This window comes from Hylaeus anthracinus, unplaced genomic scaffold (assembly GCF_026225885.1).
Source record: "Hylaeus anthracinus isolate JK02 unplaced genomic scaffold, UHH_iyHylAnth1.0_haploid 12002, whole genome shotgun sequence".
NCBI classification, from domain to species: Eukaryota; Metazoa; Arthropoda; class Insecta; order Hymenoptera; family Colletidae; genus Hylaeus; species Hylaeus anthracinus.
The window spans coordinates 7,426,668-7,452,179 of NW_026534349.1; the positions used below are offsets into that span (position 1 = coordinate 7,426,668).

Below are 25,512 nucleotides of genomic sequence, written 5' to 3' on the forward strand. Positions count from 1 at the left end.
ATAATTATTAACCACTTTCTCTTGCTTGTTTGACCGTATTTTTATTGGCGCGTAATTTCGGTCATTTCAGTCACTATTGCTTCGTTTTATAAGCAGTGACCAACTGCGTGGATGGACTGAATGGCTGGTTGCCGTCCTCTAGCAGACTCTAGCTAGTCTTTTTCTAGAGAAAAACAAGTATCGGCCAAATATTGTTTCAACGATCCTTCCTTGCGAGTAATAGCGAGCTAATGGCTGCGAACTTGTAATAAGATCTTTAGACCGAGAATAAATGCGCAACGTTATATCTGTCACTGCAGAATAACGAAAGAGAAAGTTTTCGTTTAGGCGATGGTCTACCCTCTCAAGTGCCTGAGAGGAACCTTCCTGTAAAACTACGCTGTATACAGCTAGAAATTCTTTCTACGGTGTTTCCTTTTAACGTTCATCGGTCAGTCTTGTGCAGCTCCTCGTAAAGAAAAGATCACAGTTTGCTCGTGACAATTTAGCGAATAAAGCTAAAGTTAATCTATAAATTCAGTATTTTATTATTCACTTATACCTCATTTCCAATAATAATAAAGGGATTGTTGGGGATGGTGGTTGGATGGTTTCAATGAACGAGACAGTTGCCAAGAATCAAGATTGTATAATTTCGCGGTTTATCTTTCACGAGTACAGATTCGTAGCCGGTTAAAACGGTTTGAGTGGATAATAATGAACGAGCCGTTCGCAACAATAAAATCGGTCATTCGATTCGTACTCTTTCGCTAAATATTCGAAACGTTCTTCGTGCCATTCTAGACGCACTCTATCTCGCGAGTATACACAGTGGAACGCGCAGCCATGATATGTGATTCCTTCGTTTCTCTTCGCGAACGACTGATCAAAGGCGGGAACTAATCCTCCCCCGAGATTCGCTTGATTCATCGACACAGTCGGATACACATTTTCTCGTCTCCGTTTGATCGAGTTCGCACGCTCGATTTTACATCCTACGTTCTACAGAAACACTGTGTATTATTGTAACGTTTGGACTTGTATCTGAGAATCAATGGATGGTAGATATGATTTACTGATATGATAACTTCGTTGATATAACACGTTCAACTCTGGTACTATATCATTTACTTTCTCTTCGATCACACTTTTGTTAAGAACATTTCAAGTATTACGATTAGATCTACACCGAGAGAGTTATAGGTAATAACATTCTATTATTACATTTCTGCTTCCTTCCTCGAGTGCATCCCCACCTTTGACACGTTCGCATTTAATGTTCCTTAATTCTTAAAAGACTTCTTCTTTACATCGATGATATTTTTTTTTTTTTTTTATTTTTGCAGGAAAGCGAAGTGTGGCAAGCATGCTCGTGGTCGTTTACGATTTACGATTTCGTTCTGTCGTATGAACCAACAAAGACACGGATATTAAGAGAACTGTGTGTGGTGTTTTAAAATCGATCACTTAACAACAAGCTTAAGCCTAAGTAAACTCCATAAATAACGGACAACGGAATTTGGCACGGACGACCTTTCTTTTGTCCGACCGGAAGCCGTTGTTCGAAGACGAATGAGAATCGAACCTCTTCTCCAAAGACTTGATAAAAAAAACTCGATATGGTTTCAATGATATGGGACTTTCCGTTCAAGCAAATCACGCTACTTGGAAGATCTGTGGAGAAATATGTGACGGAAGAAACTTTTTCTACTAAACCGTAAAATCGCTGAGAAGATTTTCCAACTCGAGCCACCACTGTCGCTAACTAATTTTTGTTAGACCAGAACCCGAGTAAACTGTTACACAGGAATTCGTATACACTAAATTTCTCATCTAAAATCGCAAGAGGAGATCGTGCAGACCAATTTCTGGACGATAGTCTGGTATGGTAAAGCGTCTATACATCCCATTTAGCGTTTCTTCCGTTCGCAGTGCTATTCTCCCCCAAAATTTGTTGCGCAGTCGTCTTAAACAACGTTCCCCGTCCTCGAACAACGGGGCCACCGATCCGTCATCGAAATATCAGAGTACACCGGACGTTTCTGGACACACAATAAAAAATAAAGCGTAATATCGTTCGAGATCCATCGAGGTCTGTATCTTCGTGGTCGTGCGTGCCTTGGCTATCGATACAACGCGATAAAAATTTGTGCTCTCAAAGTACACTTGTTCGGCTCGGCGAGTAATCGACGATCTCGAGCGCGCGACCGATCCATAACGCATGCGCAGACACAAACGGCCCGCGTTCGTCGGCGTCGAAGGTAGGGATGTTCGACTCTCGATCGATTTTTCGATAAAATCGGAAAACCCGTACAACACGGACATCCATTTGGCATTCGTTTCTCCTTGAGGGGATATTCTAGTCCGGAACTTTCGAATGATCTATTTTTTAGCAGTTTCCTAAAGTGTAGATTCTTGAAAATATATCTGCCAAAGGATTTTGTTCGATTCGGAAAATAAACGAAGTTACGAACGCCTAAAGAGACAGGAGTCCGTAACGACTTTATAAACATTTATAAAAATCCCTTATAGATTAAAAAAAAATCCTCGAAAAGAACTAAAAAATTGACGCTCTAGACTAGAATACCTTCTTACAATGCAGATAATTACCTACAAAATAGGCAAAAATTGTCTTGATACAATGACAATCGATGGAATTATGCGCATTAGAAATGTGACAAAATTGTGACGAATAATATTGTTCCGTAGTGTATCTTTGAAATTAGAGGGATGAGAGACGAATCAATTTATTAATGTAACTAGTCTTAATTCTATTTTAATTTAATAATAGCCATTAAAAATTGTAGCAAACCGCATCGTTAATAACCGAGTAATTTTAAAACGAAGGTTAACATTAATCAAATTGACTTGCTTGGTAGTTTTAAGGTCGAACACTTAAGTATGCAAATCTAGTCTAAAGATGAGAAAATATAGTTTTCGAGTGGAAAAATGATTTTCGAGAGATTGATGTTGTAGGCGTCAATTTTTTTAGGGAATCGATTTCAGTAATTTCGATTCGAAATCGATTTTTTTGTACGAGAATCGACCATCCCTTGTCGAAGAAAATCAAATATTGAACTTGATCCCTCGAGGATCGCGGCCCTTTGTGAAATATAGGACGAATCTTTAGTTTTATCAGGCTGAATCAAAAGTTCTTTCCGATTTTACCAAATCCATTGAATTAATTTCTTTAAATTTTTTGAAAAAGATGAGACTTTAATAATTGTCGTTTCCTTTTTATATCATACATGATGTTATCTAAAAATAAATTGTATTCATTTTATTTCATTTTGTCTCAAGTATTTGATTGGGATAAGAATAATTCCGTTTTGTATCTATATAAATATAAATTAATAAATTGCATTAATGTAGAGCAGAATCTACGTTTCTAAATGATGTACATGTATGTATGTACATATTTAATTATATCGTATTTCGATTAAGTTAGAAATAAATTATATGATACAAACTTTCCAATTAATTCAATTCCTAATTACTGTATTTAAATATTTGTTAAAAGAGAGCGCAGGAAGAACGAAGAAAAATGGCAAAGAACTTTCGATCGGTCCTAATAAAATCGTAAAAGGGTAGAAAGGTCCACGGCGAAGCAGTCGTTTGGTAAAAAATGGGGAGATAGAAAATGGAGAATTTCTCGAGCGAGATAAAAAGTCATCAAAAATACGTAAAGAGGGGGAGGCGAGCCGCCGCAAGCCGCGAAGGATCGAATCTAAACGAACGATCGCAGAATCCTGCATTGACGCGAAAGGAACGGAAGTCGACCTACCGTCGCGCGGAAGAAGCTCACGATTCGTGTGTTAATCACATCGATTGGCCCCGAAAAAATCAGAGGATACAAGTTCTTGTTAAACTTCTAACTTATGTGTGCGCGCTTGTGTGTGTTCGTGTACTTGTACGTGCGTGTTTGTGTGTAGGTGGTTTTCGCGCGATCGTTTCTTTTGTCTCACAGTCAGCCGGTGCTTCTGTTTCAGGTCTCTCAGCCTGCCGAGGGTCGATTCCATAAGGTCAGATTCGCCTTTGACTAGACACTATTAGACCTTGCGTCTAAATATAACAGCGAATACGTGTGCGTATGTACATACGTTCATGCACAGATACGCGAGTGCACGTGTCCATGCATCAGGTTGTCGAGGAATTGATGCCTAAACTATAATTGGGGGATGTTTCCGTCGCAAACGAGCGTGAATCGATTTAACGCGCTTTTGCCTCGTAATATCACGATACAATCAAATAAATGGGAAGGCTTCCGTGGTTTCGTGTCCTTTGACGTAAGACGTAAGACGTTGCAGCTGGTTATTCAGAGGTCGAAAGACGCGTTCGCGTTCGCGTGTAGGTTCTCGAAAGTACCTGTGCTCGTCTCATGGTTCGTTTACTGCCAATCATCGAGGCCATTGTACGATTCGCCGAGCATCGGTAGAAGTTGTTACGATCGTTCGGTTGATGAATCAAAAAATTGGGGCGAACGCGACTTGACACAATTCTGCTAATTTAATCACGCTGTTATCCAATCACGACATTTAATCACATTGTAACATTCAATTTTGTTTACAGTTGAATTACACAATTCAAACATTTTTTAATTATTCATGTATAATTCATATATAATTGAATTACAATGTAATCAAAGTGCGACGTAGCTGAAATACAGGCACAATTGTGCTAATTGAATTAGCCCGTGATTCAATCGCATTATTTAATTTCATTATATTTCAATTACGTAGCCAGCGTGTTATTTGACTCGTGAAGAAGCTAGCTGCAACGCCAACACCCGAAAGTCTCTGTGGCTATCAACCACGAAGAACCAGGCCATGAAAGCCCCTAATATCTTATTAGTCGAGATAAGGCAGCGCACTTGCGTGATTCTTCGTGAAACGAACATCGGTGTGACTAATGCTACGAGCCTCGTAAAAAAATATATGCCACGTTCGGAAATGTTAATTAAAGTCGTCGAATCGGGATAAATAAGATCTCAATTTCTGGACAACCTTGTCGCGACCCCAGACAATCCAAACGATGCGTATACCTCGGTCAACTAACGCCCACATCACGGCCTAACTTGAATATAGAAAATCTTATTTACAATTTATATGCCTTAGGAGTTGCGTCGATTGACTGTACGAATAGTAAACGAGCGTACATGATTACTAAACAAATCTCTATAAAAAGATTCGCACGAGCCGCGAGACGTCACGCGCACGTCTTGTCAGCTTCACCGAGTGTTTCAGTTTTCGTTCAGCGTCTCCCGGACTACAAGGCGTCCCCGAACTATTTATTTTGCTCGTTCTTCTTTGAAAACAAAAGATCGATCTAATAATTGCATTGTTACATTGCTACGAAGATGTTCGAAACAGATTTTTTTCAAGAAGGTTTATTAACTCTTCAGCATTTGCTTATGCTTGTATCGAGCCTTGATCACGCGAAGGAAAAAGTATCGTCGTAGATTAAGCTACATTTCATTAACACTTTGCCAATCGCTTTCCTGAACTTCGTACGATAACTTAATTTAAAATATGGAGATTAATAACGTGGCTTTTTTTAAATGGTATACATCGCGTCTGTGGAACCATTCGAAGACGAACTTTCTTTAAAGATTCACACCTGCAATCGGTGATATTTCATTGATTATATTCACATAAAACTGTTGAATAAAACGATTACTTTCTCCAAGAATACAATGTACCAAATAAAAATAATGCGACTCTTGAAAATTAACTCTTATCTACTACCTGTGAATATTATCTTTGATTTTGATCGATCGGCAATATGTTACTTCAATGTCCAACGTATACTAAATAACTATTCCCTGATAGTGGAAAGCGTGATCAACTCTTTTAGCAGTAAAAGTATGATTCCGTAAAAGCAAAGTAGAACGAACGCCGTGAAGTTTGGGGGACGCAGAATCGGTCTGAAAGCAGCCCTCGTTTCGCCCAAGGCTGCAAGCACGTATCCGTTTACTAACGATCAGCTCGTATACTCAACAATTACGCGGGATATCTCCCTTCGTTTGCCTACAAAACGTACGATCCGTAAAACAACCGCTAGCGTTCGAAGATTCGTAATAATATTATAATCGTAATAATCGTAGCGATAACGTTGATCTCTATCGAATCATAATATCCGCGGGATAACTCTCGTTCGTTTTGTTTGTTTGGTAATTTGCGTTGGACAGAATAGCAGGATTCGTCCCTTAAACCTATCGTCGTACGAAGTTGCACGTTGACACGAGCGGACAGACTATCGATACAAACTGACTACAAAGTGGCTGGAACCTTGATTCGTTGATATCCGCCGAGAAGATCTAATCATTCCTTGGTAAACGACGACTGTTTGGCCAAATTCTGATCTATGATTCTGTCCACTCGGAAGAAAAGCGTTCGCTTCCGGCGATACGGTGACGCTGTCGGAAAAGAAAACTATCGTATCGACGAGATACCGACAGAAAGTTGAGAAAAACTTTTTAAACCGGTGGGCAATGGTCTCCTCCGACGAATCTCCTATTCGCGATTTAACCGCCCGCCTGTGCGGCTGCTCCAGTTTTCATAGTTTTCATAACAACGCGGACTGTTCAGATTTTAACGAATTATATCTCGCTAACAGGGCGGTCAATAATTGTAATTTTTCTTTAACTGGTTTACAATTTCGGTCTTTATAACGTATTAACTTTTCGGCAGCTTTCTAAATTGCATTTTGATTTAAATTGAAAATATTCACGTGAGAATGTGTTTGTTCCGGAAGCTGTGTCAAAATTACAAAACTTTCTGATAAAATACCAGTTATAGCCACAGGTTTATAAATAAAATATTTACTACATTTTTTGATTTTAGATAAGGAGAACAGCCGGTGTCGTAGCAGTCATTTTTTTTACAGCCCTGCACGCGCGCAGAAAAAAAAACTATATTTCTGCTCGAGAAAATTTGTATCGTTTGTTTAAACACCAGTGAGAATGTAATAAACATTTCGAGTATGTATAATTAAGCGATCCAGAAAAAAAATCCTGGAAAAAAGCAGAAATAACTGGTCGTCGCATAGTACAATCCCCTTAAAAAAGAATTCCATTTCCAGCAGATTGGTTTGGCCGGGAGTACTCTGCGCTCGAAGGGTTAAACGTGTACGCGTACCGAATCGATGTCGCCCGATAAAAACGTGAAAAAATCCCTGTGACCGGGAAACGTTTGAAAATCGTCCGAAAGTTTCGCGAAACGGTTCGAAACCGCGGCAATAAACGCGTCGCCATCGCGGTGAAACGAAAATCGTCGAGAGGAAAACAAGCCCATCGCGACGAGTCCCTTTAATTAGCGTCTCCTCGTAAAGACTAACACGCCTGCGGTCTACGTGTGCACGACATACAGGAGGAAAACACTAAAATCTGGGTCAACGCGAGAAACGCGTGTGCCTAATGTACCTGTGTGCGTAAGCCTGTCTCGTGTACGTGAGTGTGTGTGTGTGTGTGTGTCTGCTCGAAGTGTACGTACGTGTATGTGTGTATATCTCTGTACTTTCCGTTGAGTCTAGTAATAAATCCTAATTAGCATCGTTACAAAAACCTTACAACTATTCAACAAAAACCAACCTCGTAACAACTTTTATCTAGTTTTGTCGTTTCTCGTTCGCGTATTCGCTCAATTTCTTCTCCCGTCTTCCTATCCCCTGGCCCCCCGTCGTTTCCATCTTCCTTTGGGGGAACGCCCAGCGACACCGGTTCCAAGTGATCGCGCAGTAGTCTCGGAAAGCGCGACGCGACGGTTTTCGTGAAAGAGCGCGGGATAACGAGTTACGGTGTCCCCCCTTATAGATACGTGGTCGACTTCGCGCGCTTTTGTACTGGTTGCTCTTTCCGAAAAATTGTTCAGCTGGTTCGTTGGTCGCGATAGGGACCACGCGACCACTGTTCGTGGCACGATCGCGTCCCTTCCGTATAGTAAGCTCGAGACGAATCAGCGTGGTTGAAGACGCGCATTGCAGACAGAAAGAAAGTCGAGCCCTGGCAGGAAATCTCGCGTTAGGTCAGACGTTTACCTTTCCTAATTCCCTGGGGCGTTGGAAAAGTCGTGTTGTTGACGTTTCCAGGCCTTCCCACCCTAACCGTGGGTGTTTCGATGAATAGTTCCTGAGGAATCCCACGCGATGCTCGAGATTTTCCTCGAAAGGTCGGGGTTCGAAGATTGCCCCCGCAAAAATGTCTTCCCTAAGCGAAGATTGCATTATTATACAAGACCGATGGTCTTTATGCACCAGAGTCTGACCCTATGTCCTTACTGACGGTCGCGCAGCGACAAAAATCGCTTGTAGCCGCGGCAAGACTGGGGGCAGGCTCGCGTTACCGCCCTGTTGCCAACCAGTAGAGAACAATTGCCTCTAAAATATTTGATTTACTTATTTATTACAGTTTCTCACAAATAAAGATACTTTATTTAAAATTTAGTCGAATATAAATAAGTGTCGTTATGTGTAAAAATATAATCATATTTACATGCGTGCCATTGCAAAGAAATAGTCCTATGAAATCTTGAAGTAATTGACTATCTAGTTTACATATTTTCGTATTTTGATTAATCATATATCTCCTAAACTGGATGGTCAATTAACTCAAAATATCAACGAGGAACAACTACCTCAACGGATGGCGTTGATATTAAAAAACCCCTAAAAAAATTCTTCTACAAAATTTGTCCCCCAAAAATCCCCCTACACAGTTGTGTTACACAGTGTCGCCATTGCACTATGCTGGAAAGCACCCCCATGTACTGCCAGGTCATTTCGATTTCACATATTTTTCTACTTGTAGTTTTTTATGGGGATCTTCTATTTTTCAATGACAACTCCTTGAGTCCTCCATTTTTTCATATACTTTGGCGTGATGTTTTTACTTTTTTGAAGTTTGTTTATCGGTAGAACCTACACGGCAACGCGAGCCTGCCTCCGCTCTTGCCGCGGCTCAGCTGCGAGCGATTTTGTCGTCGCACGACTGTCAGTTAGGACGAGGCGCGATATTTCCTTCTCCCTGCAATACACGATCGACCTACCAGCGAGGTTGTCCTCGACTAACGAGCCAACTCGTGCAGGATGAAAAACGCGTGGTTGTTGTTGGTCTCGTGGAACCTAGGAAGCGGACCGAGTACATCGCTCTGTATCAAAATTAAAAAATCTATCAATAGTATAGAGTACATTCGGTTAGAAAGAGGTGTACAACGCGCGTCAAATGCTCGATACGCGACACGCCGACGAACGTCCGAAGCGAACGTCGATCGGGATGAATACGAACACAGGATTCACGCGTTTTAAAGAGCATTGGACGCACCTTGTGCGACGCGTGGTCTCGCAGATACCTATCGTCCCTTTCGCTCGCGCAAGGTTAGCCTACTGAACCCAGTGATCGCGTCGAGACTACGGTGGACGATGCCACGTAGGCGCCGGGTCGAAAAACGAGCGACAAACGTTTTCCTGTGTCGAGTACGGAGTGAACCTCGTCCTTTGTCTTCGGTTGCGCCCACCTATGGACCCTTTGTCCCCTAGGCCCCTCCGCAACATCCTCGAACGATGGCTACCTCGCTCTGGCCGCGGTCGGTTACATCACGACGCATTTCTCTTTCAGGCTGATCGCGTTGTTGCTCTGCACTGGCTGCAACGAGACGGAACGATTCTTCTCGAGCAACAACAAGTCCCGAAACAGGGCGTTCACGTTGTGATTCGTTTTCGCGGAGGTCTCCAGGAAACCGCAGCCCCAGTTCGCCGCTTCCGCTGCGCCCTCGCTCAGCGACACCTCGCGCACCGACGGACTCTCGTCGCACTTGTTCCCAACCTGGTGGACAAACCAACGGGGCACACTTGGTTAACAAAATATTCGCACTAGAATTCTCACGATAGATAGATTATTTCCATGAATTATAAACTGCATTGGCGAATAGGCAACATGAATGGTAAGTTTAAAGAAGCACAGAATTAATTACTATACATAGTAAAAATTTTCAACTATCAAGTTTTATCTAAACTAAGATACTTTTTATATCCTAATCCGTCATATCTATTTCTGAATTTTCAATTCATATACGTAATCGACAATTTCAAAGTCTCTACGTACCGAATTTCATCTAAACCGTATCGCTTTGCTTTAACTCTAATCTGCCATATTGGATCCACCATCGTTACGTCTAAAGATTCACTTTGGATCGACAACCCTTGACAATAACGTGTCGAATTTGTACGTTTTTAGTTCAAATCTAGAATTAGCGCCTCCAAAAGCCCTAGACATCATCTAGTCCGAAATTTACAACCTCAACTGCTCTCGTTGTTTACAAAGATACGAATAAGCCGTGCGATTAATCGGTTAGGCCTCTTCTAAGAATGTAAAAAAAAGGAACAACAATACCACGTTTAAAAGTTTTGAGAACCTTGAAATGTCGAGGTAAAAACGCCCTTGAAAATGATTATCCGCATCTTTGAACCGTGCAACTTTGTGCTTTGAAATTTTTTTCTTCAAAAGCGACGGAAATAGTTTCATGCTCCCTTTTTGCGTGCCTCATTCTCTATGTACATATGCATGTTATGTATTTACATGTGGCGAATTTGTTAGGGCTTTGACACTCCACGGAAGTCTTTTCGTGCGAACACAAAAACGAATGATAATACAATTGGCTCGAGTTAATGTTATTTGTGTTGTGAGAACAATTTAAAAAAGATGTAACTCCACATAGTTTGGTTATTCAAAGAATAATATTTTTATTGGACGTAAACCTATACCATTTCAAAGATTGGGAAGTATACTTTCATTACTTGCATGTAGTTACATTTTGTTTAATGAAATTGAAATACCAATAAAGGTTAAACAAATAAAAGAGGTTAAACAAATATCGCCGTGGTATAGGAATAGTATTGTGGGCCACCGTACGTGCCAATATCCCTCAAGGGGTTAAGGCGAGGAAACAAAAAGGTAATTCTGGTGGATGTTCGCATTTTCCGTGTCGGACGAAAACAATAATCCGTGGAGAGACAACAAGCCCCCGAGCAACGAATGTAAGGTGTAACTGCGAAAGAATGTCGAGTCTTACCAGCATTATAGGTATCTGCGATATATCCTGTCCTTTGAGCTCCCTAATAATGGCCCAGATCGGTCGTAGTTCCTCGAGGCTTTGCCGTGAGCACACCGAATACACCAGGATGAAGGCGTGACCTTTGCTTATGGAAAGCCGCTGCATCGCGGGAAACTGATGAGACCCCGTTGTGTCCGTAATTTGAAGCGTGCATATGTTTTTATTGCAGCTTATCACCTGAAATACCGCACCAGGTCGTCCTATTTATTTCAGCGTTCGGTGTCCCCCGTTTCCGCCGACACGATTCTCGTCACGCATACAGCACGGGTCTCAACAGTTTCGCCAACGAAGCTTTTTCTTTTACAGGTGTGTCCGAGTAATTCGTCGCGGAACCCGTAAACAACCGATTCCTTCTTGACCTTGCGCTATACGTGGACAAGTTGACACGAGCAGACGCGAGTATGTATGAAATTTTCAATTTCGCGTTCCATAAATAAAAACCTTGAACTTTGAGAAAGATTTAAAGAATAAATGAAGATTAAGTCGTGGATTAAGGATGTATTATATCTTAAATAAAACGAAATTTCGTAAAATAAAAGAGAAAAAAGAAACATTACTTATGGGTACTCCTAATATTACTTTTCTTGGTGAAAAATTATATAGAACAGAAGACACGTCCGCGAGTGGGTTCTCCGAAGCGACTCGTTTCCTTTTCACAAGCCGTTGCGTGTGAAACAAAGGAACAAAGAAACAAAGAAATCAACGACGTCGCACATCCCTGCTTCTTGTACACGTTTCTTTCATAAAACAAAAGACGATTAATCTTCGAGAGAGGAAATAAACCGTACCAAAATTCATTGGAATATTCTGTTAACAATGTTGCGATTTGTGACTTCAACGCACAGATTGCGAAGACGAAAATCATCTTATCGAAACCATTTTCCACAACATATTAAAGCAGGTTGAACCACGATCTCGATCTTTTTTCAATTTTACCAATGACCACGTCAATTTGACTTTTGTTGTTGTTCGAGACTTGCAAGTAAATTGATATCGAACTCGATTATTTTAAAAGCAATAATTTAACCGTTAATTATTCAACGAAAATGTTTAAAAGGTCCCTTAGTTGTTAGCCTATAACGGTATCGTAAACCCTTGGAGTATATCGAGAATCAATATCGGTATCTTGATGATTAAAAATCTACAGACTGGTAATTGCATTGGTCGCAAGTTGAAGCAATCGATGTGAAAGGTATACATAGTTACGGCGATAATTTGCAGGTTAAACGTATTTAAATAAATTGAATTGAATCTTTAAACCGGCCCTCATCGACTCGAGTCGAGTCGAGTCGGGGAACGAATTTGAAATGCAAATAAAAAGGCGAAAGCCGGTGGAGAGAAGATCGACTATTTGCTCGCGGTTTAGTTCTACGTGAATCTCGCGATTACAGAACGAGATAATGGCGGGGAGATGCACGATTAGAGCGATGATCTTGCATCATGTATGAATCATCGGCAAAATGTCAGCAGTTTACGTCACGGTAGTCCCTGCAACTTATCTGATCTGGAAAATCTATTACCGCTGCCTGATACATGACGCACCTACACTACTTGCACCGCCTGTCCGATCTAATTCTACGCTACTTGTTTCATTATCGACTCGCACGATTGCTTCGTTAGCAACGTGTTCGAAACGCACGATCGGTGAACCGATTAAAATGTTCGGAAACCGTTTGTTCTCCGTCAAAAAATTAATTGAATATTTACAATATATTATTTCTACCTATTATTTCTATTCAAATAATAAATTGGGAGATGTCAAGAATAATTATTTTCTTTTAGAATTCGATTATGAGTGCAACAAATATAGTCAGATCGGTAAAAAATTACTGAAACCAGGGGTTCTTCATGAGAAAAATTTATAAAAATTTAGGAATCTATTTCTCTTGTTAGAAAACAAGACGATTGTTTATTCAATATTGAATGATGAATTTTTAGTTGCGAATGTTAATTGAATTTTGGGTTGAGTTTAAGAAAATGTAGTACTCTACTATTGAGCTGATTATTTTCTTGGCGATTACAATGGTGGTCATCTTAACTTTAACTCCACTTCCCCTCCCCTCCCCCACTTGTCAAAAGCTGAAATGGTTCAAAAAGTGTTTTTTTTTTTTTGCATCGATCTCGGCGAATACATCATTTCGAACTTTTATTGTGTAGACGGTATATACATTAACAGTATTCAATATTGGCACCACCACCAAAAACTACCCCACACCTACTCGGACAGTAGATTTCGGTTCTGGTGCTATAATGTTCATCCACTTAAAAAAAAGTTGGAAATGACGTACTCACCGAGATCGGTGCAAAAACCACTTTTTGAACCATTTCAGTTTTTGACACCTCAGGAGTTAAGGGTCAAGATGACCACCATTGTAATCGCCAGGTCAACGATACAAAAATCAGTACAATTTTCTCAAACCCAACCGAATTTTGAAACGTTTCATTGTCGGTCTATAATCCACGTGTTTTTTTTGTCGGGCTTACCTGTCTGTAAGTGTCCTCGATAGTGGGTATATAGGACTCACGAAATGTTCCTTTCACGAAACGCAGGACAAGAGAACTCTTACCAACGCCACCCGCCCCAAACACCACCACGCGATAGTCGTTGCTTTGCTCCGGCATCCTGACATCTGCCGTCCCGACGATCTTAACCCCCGTCAGTCGGGGTCCCTTTTGCGAGATCGTCTAAACCTCGACCTATCTGCGGCACAACACAGAAACCAACGTGAAACGGCCACGACAAGCGTAAAAGTTGCGGTCGACCCTCCACAATCCTGCAACCGGGTTATTTTCTTCGCCCTTTGCCGACTCGAGTGTTCACGTACACCAACATGCTTCCCTGACTCCTACCAATAATTAATTGCAAATCCTACCACGGAGTAGCTATGTCAATTGCCTAAGGCTCTAACGATTCTTTCCTTGGGTTTCATCATTCAGATCATTGCGCTAACGATACCCATATCACAGGAGTTACAGAAGTTTAAATTAAATTGTATTATTGTATGTATCGCGAAAACCGTGTGCAAAGCAGAATATTAATAAACTATCTGTAATTGAAGACTATTCAAACGATGAACAGTGTCACACGTGTGGCAGACTCTATTAGACTCTGACATCTGCTTCTCCTTCGTATTTATTATACAGAGAATAATGTTTTTTTGATCTCATTGAATCCTCTAAACGAATATAGGAACTTATAAGAGATGAATGACCTCTATTGGTCCCTGAAAGATCCTGCTAATATGTTTTCAAGCACGCTATACAGACAATGGAATAAATTTGATAAATTGACAAAGTCTCTACTCCAAAAATTTGTTTTGATTACCCACTCTAAATTTGCATAAAAACGATGTTCCGTGTAAGTCGGTTCCACCGCTACTCAACCGATTTGTATAATCCGTGATTCCCGATTTTAAACAATTTTGAAAACAATTCAAAACTTCGCACCTGCAACGCGTCGGCATCAGCTTAACTTCGAAACTCGGTGTAGGAATCGCCGGAGCTGCTCCACGTGTTTACTTTTAATTTTCGTAATTCCATCGACTCGTGATTTGCGTCTACGAAACAGATAAAAAGAAATCGAAAACCTGTTGTCCAAGTTTGGCATGGATAAACAAGGTTCGAACTTTGGAAAGAAGAAAACGACGCCTCCCGATACCTGACGCTTCGCATCTCCTCTCGCGATTTATAATCACGCGTCTATACTTGCATGTATTCAACAAGTGATACTTGAATACTCCTTGTCATACACCGAACAACGTCCATCGCGGTATTAAAAAGAAAAAGAGGTACAAGAGGGGAAGTTCCAAAACAAACGATAGTACTGTCCACAAACTTGAGCGACTGGTACGTTCGGTCGCGAGTCGATAGCTGATCGCAGCTGATTAATCGGTACTGAAGGTGCACGAAGAGCTGCGGTAGCCGGCAGAGGAAAGTCTAACGAAGCATGAGAGATTCGAAACCACGACCACAGTTAAACGTCAACGCGATGCAAGACTCGTGATCGGGGCAATAAGATCGCGATTGACCCGCGTTGATGTGTCGCGGAGGGTCTGCAAGCGATAAAGCGTCTCTTTAAACCTGGTCGAGCTAAGGACGCTCTGGTGGGTACTCCTCTTGGCGAAGGAATCCAATTGAACCGGGTGAAAGGTGTGCTGTTCTTGGAGATGTTACCGGTGCGTATCGCCACGGGGTTTTTGCAACGAGTAAACACCAGATGCACTCTGCGTGGTTATCGGATTCGGTAAAAGTCTTCTCGTACAGTTGACACCCTTAACGCGAGAAGACACCGCGAGGAAAGAGGAGCTTCCTCGAGCCGGGCGGTCAGGAACAACACCTGACCTGGTACAGGATTCTTCGATAGTACACTTCCCAGAGACGTAGCTCGAGACACTGGCGTGCCAAACGAGGTTGACCAGGACGGTTAATTAGCGGATCGATCGACGGACGCTGCGCTCGATTTTCACCGACCACAGGATCACCATACTCGCTCCTCTCCGTGCACTCGGTTGCGTGAACTTTGACGATGATTTCGAAGAGGAACGAGGCGCACGCCCTCCGCACCGGGGCTCGCCCCACTCCAGTGGAACGTGTGCACGTTTGTGTGTGTGTATGCGCGTTAGGTACGTGCGCACTACGCCAAAAGTGCCGGGGAAAATCAATATCGTCTTCGTGTGACGGTGCACACGCACGTGCACTAAACGCGGCGCATCTCTATCGCTTTGAATCCTGTTCTTCGGTATGCCTTCTCCAGAACCTCCTCGTCAGCTGATTATGCGAGCTTCGTTCGATTATTCGAGTTCTTCTACGTTTACGTTCTATTGGAACACTGATTCAACTATCGTGTCCCTACGGAAACATACTGTACTCGTGAAGGTTCGCTTTGTCTAAGACCACCAAATTATGGGAACAAGGGAAAGCCAATGCTATCAAAGAGGCAACATTAAAAAGGATACGAGACATATGTATAACTTTATTGCATTTCCATAGTTGCACATTATGCTTTCTATCCTAATTGTCACCTTATATCTATTATAATTTACGTAATCCTGATTTGAATATGTTAATAAATTCTTTCATGGAAAGACAGCCTTGGTCTCTATAAATGTTCTTACCTTTGCAGTCTTCACTTTTGTCTATTAACTTTGTTTTTTGTATACAAAATTAACTGTCTTTCAACAGTGGATTTTTTATAACAACATCGCAACCTTCGTTCTCGATTGATTCATAGCTCCACTTACGGTTGATTCTAAAAGAAAATGTTTGCTTTTAATTCTCATAAGTAATTACACATAGCATAAAATTGTCTCTTATGTCACACCTGCACTCGTGGCCACACTTTGCAGAGGAACACTTGGCGCAAGGGTAATGGCATCCAGCACAGGTTATATTCAAACAGTCGCACAGATCATCCCCTGTTTCTATGTGAATACCGTTTTCGTCGTACAAAGCGTGCCTTTTGTGACCCTGATACAATCGTCGATGAAGTTTGCGCTTCTCTCTTTCGCTATGCTCTGGATCAAAGTTTCTAAGGAACTTCTTTGTCACGCTGTCCACAGCTCTTTGTCGTGAACCTCGAGTAACCCGCTTAAGAATAAAAGAAAACATGTAATACCATATAATGGATACACAATAACAGAAGATATGATAAATTGAGAAATATTTGGAAACACTATAACTTAGTAAAGAACTTACTCGTTCAGCGCGGGGCGTAGTCTCTATATTCAACTGCGAGGAGCTGTCACCGGACGTCGAATTTCCTGTGTCCATGACTGGTATTCGAGTCTTGACGAAAGAATGTTTGAAAGCGATGCGATTAAACGTTTAAATTTCGTATGACAAACATAACCTCCAACCTGCGAAACGTCAGGAGGTGTTTCGAACGATCGCATTTATTTGCCGCGCACATTAACGAAGAAACCAAAGAACACACCTTTTGCAACAATTTTTTTTAAGAAGTTAAGGAGAATTCGGTAACTTTAACCTTATACGCGCGCAACCTTGTAGCAACCTCTTTCAAAAAGTACAAACTAATGCAAACAACCACCAGAGGGCTCGGAATCAACATCGTCGTTGTTTCCCGCTATTTATCAATCAGCGGTCGATTTGAACCAGTTTATATGTATATGTCTATGGTTTATGAAATTTGATACAAAACTACAATTTATTATAATATAAAATACAAATTTACTTTCTTTATCACGTAATATGCCTTTAGTATCAACACTGAACGGTAATGTACATTAGCATTGCCAGCCAAATATCCATTACAGTATACAAAACTATAATTAACTGTAATCTGAACTGCAAATTCACTTTTTCGAACGTTGAGGAAGAATTTTAAAGGAATCGTGTGCATTTGGTTAAAGAAGAAAGAATCGATGTCGATTAATTTTAATAAAATGTCATGGTTTATTATACGAGAAAATATTACAGAGTAGTGTACACTAATCGAAGCTTGATATTACATGATTATGCAAGAACTTGTGACATGGACGATGCGACGAACCCAAACGCGTCGAAGAAATTCATGAATGAGGAATTTGCGTATCGATCGTGGTATTAGACTTTAATAAAGTGGCTAAGCAACATTAACAGCTTTTGGAGCGCATCGAGCTGGTTCATGGTCGGTTCGATATCTTCAGTTGAATTCTTGGCGGGACAGCCAGGCGTTGCATGTTTCGGTGACGGTCTCACAGATGGATGACATGGCTCGGCTGCTAATGTCGTAATCTGTAAAACATTGTAAACATTTTTAGAACTGGTTATAAATGAATCCTAAACTATTTATTTGTTTCGCCATGTAGAAAATATCTGATAGGTATAGACATAAATCTCTATTTTTTTTTTCTATATGTACAGAATAAGTGTAAACATTGTAAAAGCAATTTTCGAAGTATTTGTTACAGAATATATCTAGACCTACTAGCTTATTGTAGTTTAAGGTATTTTTTAATCTTTTTCTTCAATAAATATTATATATTTTTTAAAACAGCTATAGCAAATGTGAATGATCCGAGGGTAATTACATTTATGAAACTTTCTCATTAGATTTTATCGAAACAGAAAAATGTAACATTGAAAATGTATAACATTTAAAGTTTGTCTTAAATCCTTCAAATCCTGGCAAATTGATTATAATTACAAGAGCATGCAAATATCTTAAATATTTTTTCGTTTAAACTTGAGATCCCTGTGTACGATATAAACTATTATTTATACAAGTTACTCTGTAAAACTCTGTAAAACTCTTATAAACTCTCGTAAAATTGAAGGATAGAATAATTTTCAGACTTACCAGTGACGGTGTTGGATCGTTTGCCGAAAATGCTGCCGTTGAACGGTGGTTTCTTGTAGGCTGCGTCCACGGCGATGGCGAGGACGAAGAGGGCAGCGACGATAGCAACGACGAAACGTGTGGACATCATCTTGAGGATTTCGAGTTTTTTTTTTGGCTACTGAAAACGAGACAATTGTCCAGCAAATAATTTGCCGCAGAAAAGAAAGAACAATGTTGCTACCTATCGTTCGATTCTCGATAAAAGATTCCACAGAGGTTTACTCGGAAACTGAAGGCGCTGAGACTTGTACGGTAGTTAGCGTACGAATGTTGCAAATAAGGCAAAAGCTTCGAGCTTTTATACTCGAAGAAAGAGCCAGAGACAAATGTCCCCATCAAATCCAGATGACCTACATTATTTGCAAGAGTACTCATCAAGGAGCTCGTCTAAGAGGCTATCGATCTCGCGATATATCCAAATTCGTCTTATGGCGGTGTTTAAGAACACGTGTACCGGAACAAGAACTCGAGGAGTTCTTTAAAGAAGCTATGAAATAGATCGTCGCGACGAGTTAACAATTTTTTCTTGGAGAGAAATAACAGAGAATTTTGGTCGCTCAAAAGAAACGTGAAATATTCGAGGAAAGAACTTACAGAATTTCTCTATTGGCGAGAAAATAAATTTCTCTTTACAGAAGCGATAAGTGTTACCTGGAACTGTGAGCTGTGTTCTCCAAGCGAAGGATGAAACTGATCTGCTGTTTTCGGAAGACGGTTCACCTTTTATAAGACGTCAACCACATGCCACTACACGTAGCCTGATATTGGTAGAAAATTGCGTTACAAGCTATCACGAACATAACGCAATTACCTACGCCACTGATTGTCTTTTATCCCAAGAGAAATTGGAATCAATCTGCTAAAGAATATTTCTGGTAAGCGAAGGATAAATGTTGAAAGGAATCATGCACAGATATAAACATACAACAAATAAAGTTGTCAATTTTTTAAAACTTCAGTTCAGTTCGGTTTTAATTAAATTAAATTAAATTAGAGTTTGATTTTCTTAGTATTCCAATTAAATTGTATCAATCGTTGCAATACCTCATTTATTCGTATAGTTTTGTGAGAACTTTGTTTCTTTAAACATTTGAAATCCTCTTGGACAGTTTTTTGCTATTTCATTTCACGATGTTACGAATGTTTCTTTCGCAACTTTGGGTTCTCTACATGTTCTTCTGCCGATACGGCAGATGTCTTCAATGCTTACAATTTAAAAATATCAGCTCTTATGGTAACTTCAGTTTTCTGTACAATCTATAGTCGGTAAAGGAGGAAATTCAAAAGCACATGTGCTGGTAGACAAAGACAGACAGGGTAACGCGGTTTTCTTTCTCTTTTTAGCTGTGGCACTGCCATAAGTTTGGCTCCCCTACTTCATCTATAATATCTCAATGGAATCGACACTGTTAAAATAAATACCTATTAAAAAAATATTCAATATTCATGAATAAAATAATGAATTAAAATGTCGCAATGCAATTCAAAAGATTATTACATGTGACATAATTAAAAATCTAATTTTGACTAAATCTGTATGTCAATCATTAAATTAATAATACAGGCTTATTTAAATGTTAATTAACAAAAACTGTATTATTTAAAGGACGGTACAAAGTATATGTATAAAATGTTATAAATAACAATTTTTAGAATGATTTTACAATTGTTGTTCACTCTAAATCCGTAGACAGAAATGAGTAATACAGCACATCATCTTGATACTAATGATATGAGTACTACTTACAAGTGTCATGTATATGAATACTACTTATAAGTGTCATATGTATAAACATACATAGTCACGTGTACGCGTACTCGCTGAATATTCAAAACAGATTTTCTCGAGAACGAAACCTCAAATGAACAAATTTTATTCTTTATTTTCGATTTGTTTCTTCATGTAGAATCACCTCCTTCTCGGTTATACCACCCATGCTGGGACACCCTGTATAGTCAAAGGATTGGCGCCAGAAAATCTAGAGACTGTCCTGAGTATATCCGCTTCTCGCTCGCTCTCTCGATTCACTACTCTCCTCTTCTCGCTTGCGCTTACTGTCTCTCCTCCCCAACCTAGCACAACCGAGCGAACCTTGAGTTCCGAGGGGAGATAAGAGCGATTGCATTTCAGACTCTCCTCCCCGTCTAAGAGGCATGACCTGAACCCGGGCCGGCGCCCCTTATTCAGTTCAGTCTCGTTCGAGATTTTCAGCGATAGACACGTCTTTCGTGCACATCATTGCAGTAATACATACTTATTTAGCATATCCGCGTATATGTGCACGCAAGTAATCGCCAAGATGGCATCTACTCCCGCACGAAAGCTACAACAGGTCACCTACGAAAAGCGTCTGGAAATCGTTCAGAAATTAGAAGCAGGCGTCACCGTTGATCAGCTGGTCGCCGAGTATGGTCTGGCCAAGAGGACTATACAGCGTTATCGACAAAACGCGATATCGATACGGCAGAATTTGGAGAATTCCAACTGTTTACGTTCGAAAAGAATACGACCGCTGCTGCACGATACCGTTGATACTCGGCTGTACACGTGGTATTTGGAGAAGCGAGCGTTAGGCGACATCCTGAGCGATAGTCTTCTGAAGGAGAAAGCGATGGAGTTGCACGCAGAATTCGGCGAAAGCTCGAATTTTGCAGCGAGCAACGGCTGGCTCGAATGCTTCAAAAACAGACACAACATACGTCTCGTGGGCGTTTACGGGGAGACTGCTGATGCGAATGAATTAACCGCAGAGAAATTTCAAGAGAAGTTGAGACAAGTACTAATCGAAGAGAACATCGACGAAGAAGATGTTTATTATATGAATGAGACGTGCTTGATGTGGAAGGCTCTTCCGCAAAAAGCACTGTTTCAAGGAGAAGAACTATGTTTAAGCGGTAGAAAAATAAAGAAAAATCGCGTTACTGTAGCTTTCTGTGCTAACGCCACTGGCACGCACAAGCTGCCACCCCTTTTCATTCACAAGTACGCAACTCCGAAAGCTCTGAAACACTGCAGGCATTGTCTACCAGTGGTGTACCAAACTGAACAGAATGGCTACATTAACGAAGTGCTTTTTAACGATTGGTACACCAATCACTTCAAACCCAGTGTGAGGCAACACCAGCTACACCAGGGTCGCGCAGGGAAAGTGTTGTTGTTGGTGGACAATTGTAGAGGGCACACGCTTTCCGAAAAAGCGCGGGAAGATCCTCAATTCAAACAACTCTATCTACCATCTAACACGACCGCGTTGATACAGCCTATGGACCAAGGAATAACCGCTAAATGCAAACAAATATTTCGACACAAACTTCTACGTCGGGTTTTGCAACACACTAACGGTATTAAACAGTTTTACGGCGATTACGACATTAAAGACTGTATAGATTTAATCGCCGAGGCGTGGAAAGCAATAACGTCGACGAATATTCAGACGTCGTGGAGAAAACTTTTGCGTCGGCCGCCTGTGGACGAGACCTACGAAAGCGAAGATACGAATACTTTTATCCAAGAAGATTTACAGGAATTTCAAGACACGATTCAGTACAATGATGTGGTGAACTGGATTTCGGAATGTGAGAAAGAAGAACGCGTGATAACAGAAGAGGATAATATGAATTCTGAGCATACTGAAATAGAGGAAGAAACTGATTTCATATTCAGTACATTGGCAACTTGGACAGAAGCTCAGCCTGACTTTATTAAACAATTCGCAAACATATTGATAGATTATTACAATCAATAATTTAACACATGTTTGTTACATGTGACATTTGGAACATTCAATTACTCTATTGGATATTGTATACTGTAGTACAAAAATGTATATAGAATGTTAAGGGTAGATTCATCAAATGAATGATCAATGATCTGTATTTTTATTCCTGCAAATGAGGACAACATTTGATACTATTACTCATCGACTATTCAATCCTTCATAGCTAGTAACACAGACAAATATCCAGCTGATGTTTTTAAAATCTGAAAAACATTTCATATTACTTTAATAATAATATGTTATATAATTACAAAAAAGTATTTTTATTTTTATGTCAAATGACTGTGTTCATGGTTAATGCTAAGAAAGCATTTAGTCGTAATATAACTCACAGCATTAAAGAACTCCAGGGAGAAAGGACTAAATTTTCCAGCAGTTATTCGAAAGGCAACACTGGCACGACGTATAATAATAGTTAATAAAACTGCTTCATTCGGTGGCAAAGCATACCAATCACATTCATATGCAGACTGACCAATTCCAGTGCTCTGAAAATTAAAACACTAGCTGAGGTATACGAGTATGTCCAAAGTGAGAGTGAAGTTCCTACAGCATCAAGTGTAATGGTCCAGAGATATCAAATGAGTATTATATGTAGCAATGTATGTACTGGAGTACAGAACATAGGAATATACTATTGGCTAACATTATTGTACAATGTACTGTCCAACAACCACAAGAAAACATCACATTTATTTTATTAAAAAGCTTCACATGGTGAACTAAGACTTTTGCACAGTACTATAGGTATTACAAAAAAAGAATAAACATTACTATAAGTAAATAACTGATGTACCTGTCAAGATTTTGTTTTTGAAAAATCGTAACAAAACATTTTTAAATATAAGTTTTAGATATAAAATATTCATTACTAAAATCACCTTCAACAAAAGTGTACATAGAGTTTTCAAAAAACTGTAGAGTTAACAGTATTGAAAATCTGACAAAGTAGGTTCAACAATTTTACATAAAATACAATTGCTAATCGACTCACTTGACCCAGAAGCGTTTCGCCGACATAACAATAAATAAATAGATGCAACATAGTGTAGATCACGTGAATAATAAAAAAAATTAATCCAACTATCGGTACGTCCTCTTCCTCCTGGTCTACAGACTATAACAAATAATCGCATGCGAAAAGCACTTGTTAATCGCGGAAATCGTTTTTCGGAAAATTACACTGTCCAACAAATTTAATCTTTTCCGAGTTTATACATATAATTTTTCATAAAAATAGAGAAATATTTGAACGTCGGTGGTCGTTCACAGACATTCAAAGTCCCAAACGATACATTTAAGATTAAATAGAACGTTCTAGCGCTTATAGTTCTCAAATAGTATTTCATGGTAGCTCAAAGTCAATCATTTTTATAAAACCTCATGTTTTCGGCTTTTAGATTTGTGTTTGAGACCTGTGTTGGTTGCAAGGAGTTTTGCTGTTGGGTCCTTTCTTTCTAGTGAAGTCTATCGCCATCGACAATACTAGGGGACAGACCCCCCAGTGGATATTGCAGATCAAATTTCGTGTTGGACAGTGTTATCAACGCATTGAACATAATCATACAGTTATCATGCGATATCCAGTCAGACAAAACATCGCCGTACAGATTATCGTTTGAAAAAGTAGCGTGAGGTTGAAACAGTCTTCCACGATCACTGCGAACCTTCAAACAGTTCAAAATCGTTAAATCTTAACATCAAGTATTTCATTCTTTCTCATAAAGTATCTTTTTCTCTCTTGAAAAATCTCTGACAAGGGGACCACATCAAGAGGGCCAATCGCCATGCGCGAGTTGGAAGCAACACTGGAGTCAGAGCTTACAGACTGTGGTGCCAGTGTTGCTTCTAGTTGCTTCCAACTCGCGCATGCGCAAAAGAAGAGCAGATTTCTGGCATCCCTGGACTCTGGACTACTGTGAACCTATGTATCCCCTGCTTTATCTATAATATCTGTATGATTATTAATGCACAAACCTGAACAATTGATTGTGTCTATCCACAATAAAGCCAAGTCGTTCTCGAAACTTGATAAAGTTGGTCTGGTTGTTTAAGTTAATCAAATTCTCCAGAGCCATTTTGAGTACGGTTAACTGGCCGCATAAATGCAACACAAGAACTGCAAGAAACGTATCGAAACAAGAGTAGCAGATCGCAGTTAACACTGTGCCCATAAATTGTCCTAGCCAGGTTATCTCGAAGTTTGGACTCTTCTTGGTATCATAGGGAAACGTTGCTGGATGTAGCAGCCCTCCTAAGTCAGCTTCTGATACGTTTTGCATGTTACTCCAAATTTGCAACGATATAAATGCGAAGAGCATCATGTATGTCAGCGTGGAGCAGACAATTGATATTATTCGACTTATTCTGGCGTTCTTCAGCATCATTTCACGCTCTTGGTCCGTAATTGGACGTTCGGACCAATCATCAAATATTTGACTAAGTAACAGTGTGAGAGCTAGAGACATATACATTCGTTTGAAAAGCAATTTGAGATTCTTCTAAATAGAATTACAATTGGAATAGTTTCAGAGTTTCAGACTAAAACTTAAGAATAAAAAAGGAGATATCATTGTAAGATGAAATGAGTCATTAGTCTAATGTATAGTAAGTAATGTAAAAATCATGAATATCTTTGTCAAGTATCTAAGTTTGGTCAAATTTAAAATGTAATTACGAAATGACTGGGAAATTGTATATAATCACCTTTTTTATGGTACCGCAGAACGATTTGTTTAATCAAAGCGAAAACGATCGGTACGTTAATTGACAAGTTCTCGATCACCTCGTCCAAGCTCGTCGATTTCAGTATTAAATTCGCTGTCTGAGGCGCGCAGATGAATGTAAATGTTATAAAACACGTTGACCAAAATATAAGTGTGGATGTTCGACGCGACAGATTCGAGATCTTCTTCGGCTCCGGCCACACGCCAAGCAACGTTAAGTTGAAACGATTCCACCCCATCGCGAAGTCCATTTTTCCCTCGAATGTACGTTACACAATTACCGCAATTACGACGCTTCGACGTCATAAACAATACTCGGTTAATACAATATTGGTGACATTCCAGAAATATCTTTGAAATTTTAGAAATATTGTACGCTCCGAGAACCACTAATTTTATAATACAAATGGTCAGTCTGACGCGACAGTTACAGGTGTTTCGATACGTTTTGTGTTTTCTCAAAATGTTTCCGCTGTGTCGACAAGTCGAGAACTGATCTTTCAGATTGCGCGTAACCCTTTACCAAACATGCTTGTTACGCATTCATGTCTGCGATGAAAAAGGTTTCACCGAGGGAAGTTTTA

General features: G+C 40.0%; 4 protein-coding genes and 1 pseudogene across 8 annotated transcripts; 1 reads left to right on the top strand and 4 right to left on the bottom strand.

The window, feature by feature from the left end:
* Window positions 1–1,272: 1,272 nt before the first annotated feature.
* LOC128891663 (GTP-binding protein Di-Ras2) lies at window positions 1,273–15,898 on the bottom strand. Of its 5 annotated transcripts, XR_008460884.1 has the most exons (6): window positions 15,165–15,898; window positions 13,569–13,785; window positions 11,043–11,261; window positions 9,324–9,796; window positions 9,021–9,122; window positions 1,273–8,182 (listed from the first exon to the last, which is right to left on the bottom strand). XR_008460884.1 is itself a non-coding variant. In XM_054151336.1 (4 exons), exons 2-4 carry the CDS (start codon window positions 13,704–13,706, stop codon window positions 9,563–9,565), a joined length of 591 nt encoding a protein of 196 aa, XP_054007311.1. In that variant the 5' UTR covers window positions 13,707–13,785; window positions 15,165–15,898; the 3' UTR covers window positions 1,273–9,562. The 5 variants fall into 5 exon arrangements, 1 of the variants encoding a protein (XP_054007311.1); XR_008460881.1 differs by having other exon boundaries at window positions 1,273–9,122; XR_008460882.1 differs by having other exon boundaries at window positions 9,021–9,796.
* Window positions 15,899–16,039: 141 nt separating this feature from the next.
* On the bottom strand, window positions 16,040–17,127 carry LOC128891665 (ARL14 effector protein). Its single transcript, XM_054151338.1, has 3 exons — window positions 16,779–17,127; window positions 16,405–16,670; window positions 16,040–16,332 (listed from the first exon to the last, which is right to left on the bottom strand). The coding sequence occupies exons 1-3, from the start codon at window positions 16,851–16,853 to the stop codon at window positions 16,248–16,250; spliced, it is 426 nt and encodes a 141-aa protein (XP_054007313.1). The 5' UTR covers window positions 16,854–17,127; the 3' UTR covers window positions 16,040–16,247.
* A 344-nt stretch (window positions 17,128–17,471) lies between these two features.
* Window positions 17,472–19,331, bottom strand: LOC128891668 (SIFamide-related peptide). The gene is made up of 3 exons (XM_054151342.1): window positions 19,075–19,331; window positions 18,382–18,541; window positions 17,472–17,816 (listed from the first exon to the last, which is right to left on the bottom strand). The coding sequence occupies exons 2-3, from the start codon at window positions 18,509–18,511 to the stop codon at window positions 17,725–17,727; spliced, it is 222 nt and encodes a 73-aa protein (XP_054007317.1). The 5' UTR covers window positions 18,512–18,541; window positions 19,075–19,331; the 3' UTR covers window positions 17,472–17,724.
* A 988-nt stretch (window positions 19,332–20,319) lies between these two features.
* On the top strand, window positions 20,320–22,182 carry LOC128891645 (jerky protein homolog-like). The gene has a single exon (XM_054151296.1). The coding sequence runs from the start codon at window positions 20,700–20,702 to the stop codon at window positions 22,167–22,169; it is 1,470 nt and encodes a 489-aa protein (XP_054007271.1). The 5' UTR covers window positions 20,320–20,699; the 3' UTR covers window positions 22,170–22,182.
* Window positions 22,183–22,336: 154 nt separating this feature from the next.
* LOC128892469 (odorant receptor 4-like) lies at window positions 22,337–25,356 on the bottom strand (annotated as a pseudogene).
* Window positions 25,357–25,512: the final 156 nt, after the last annotated feature.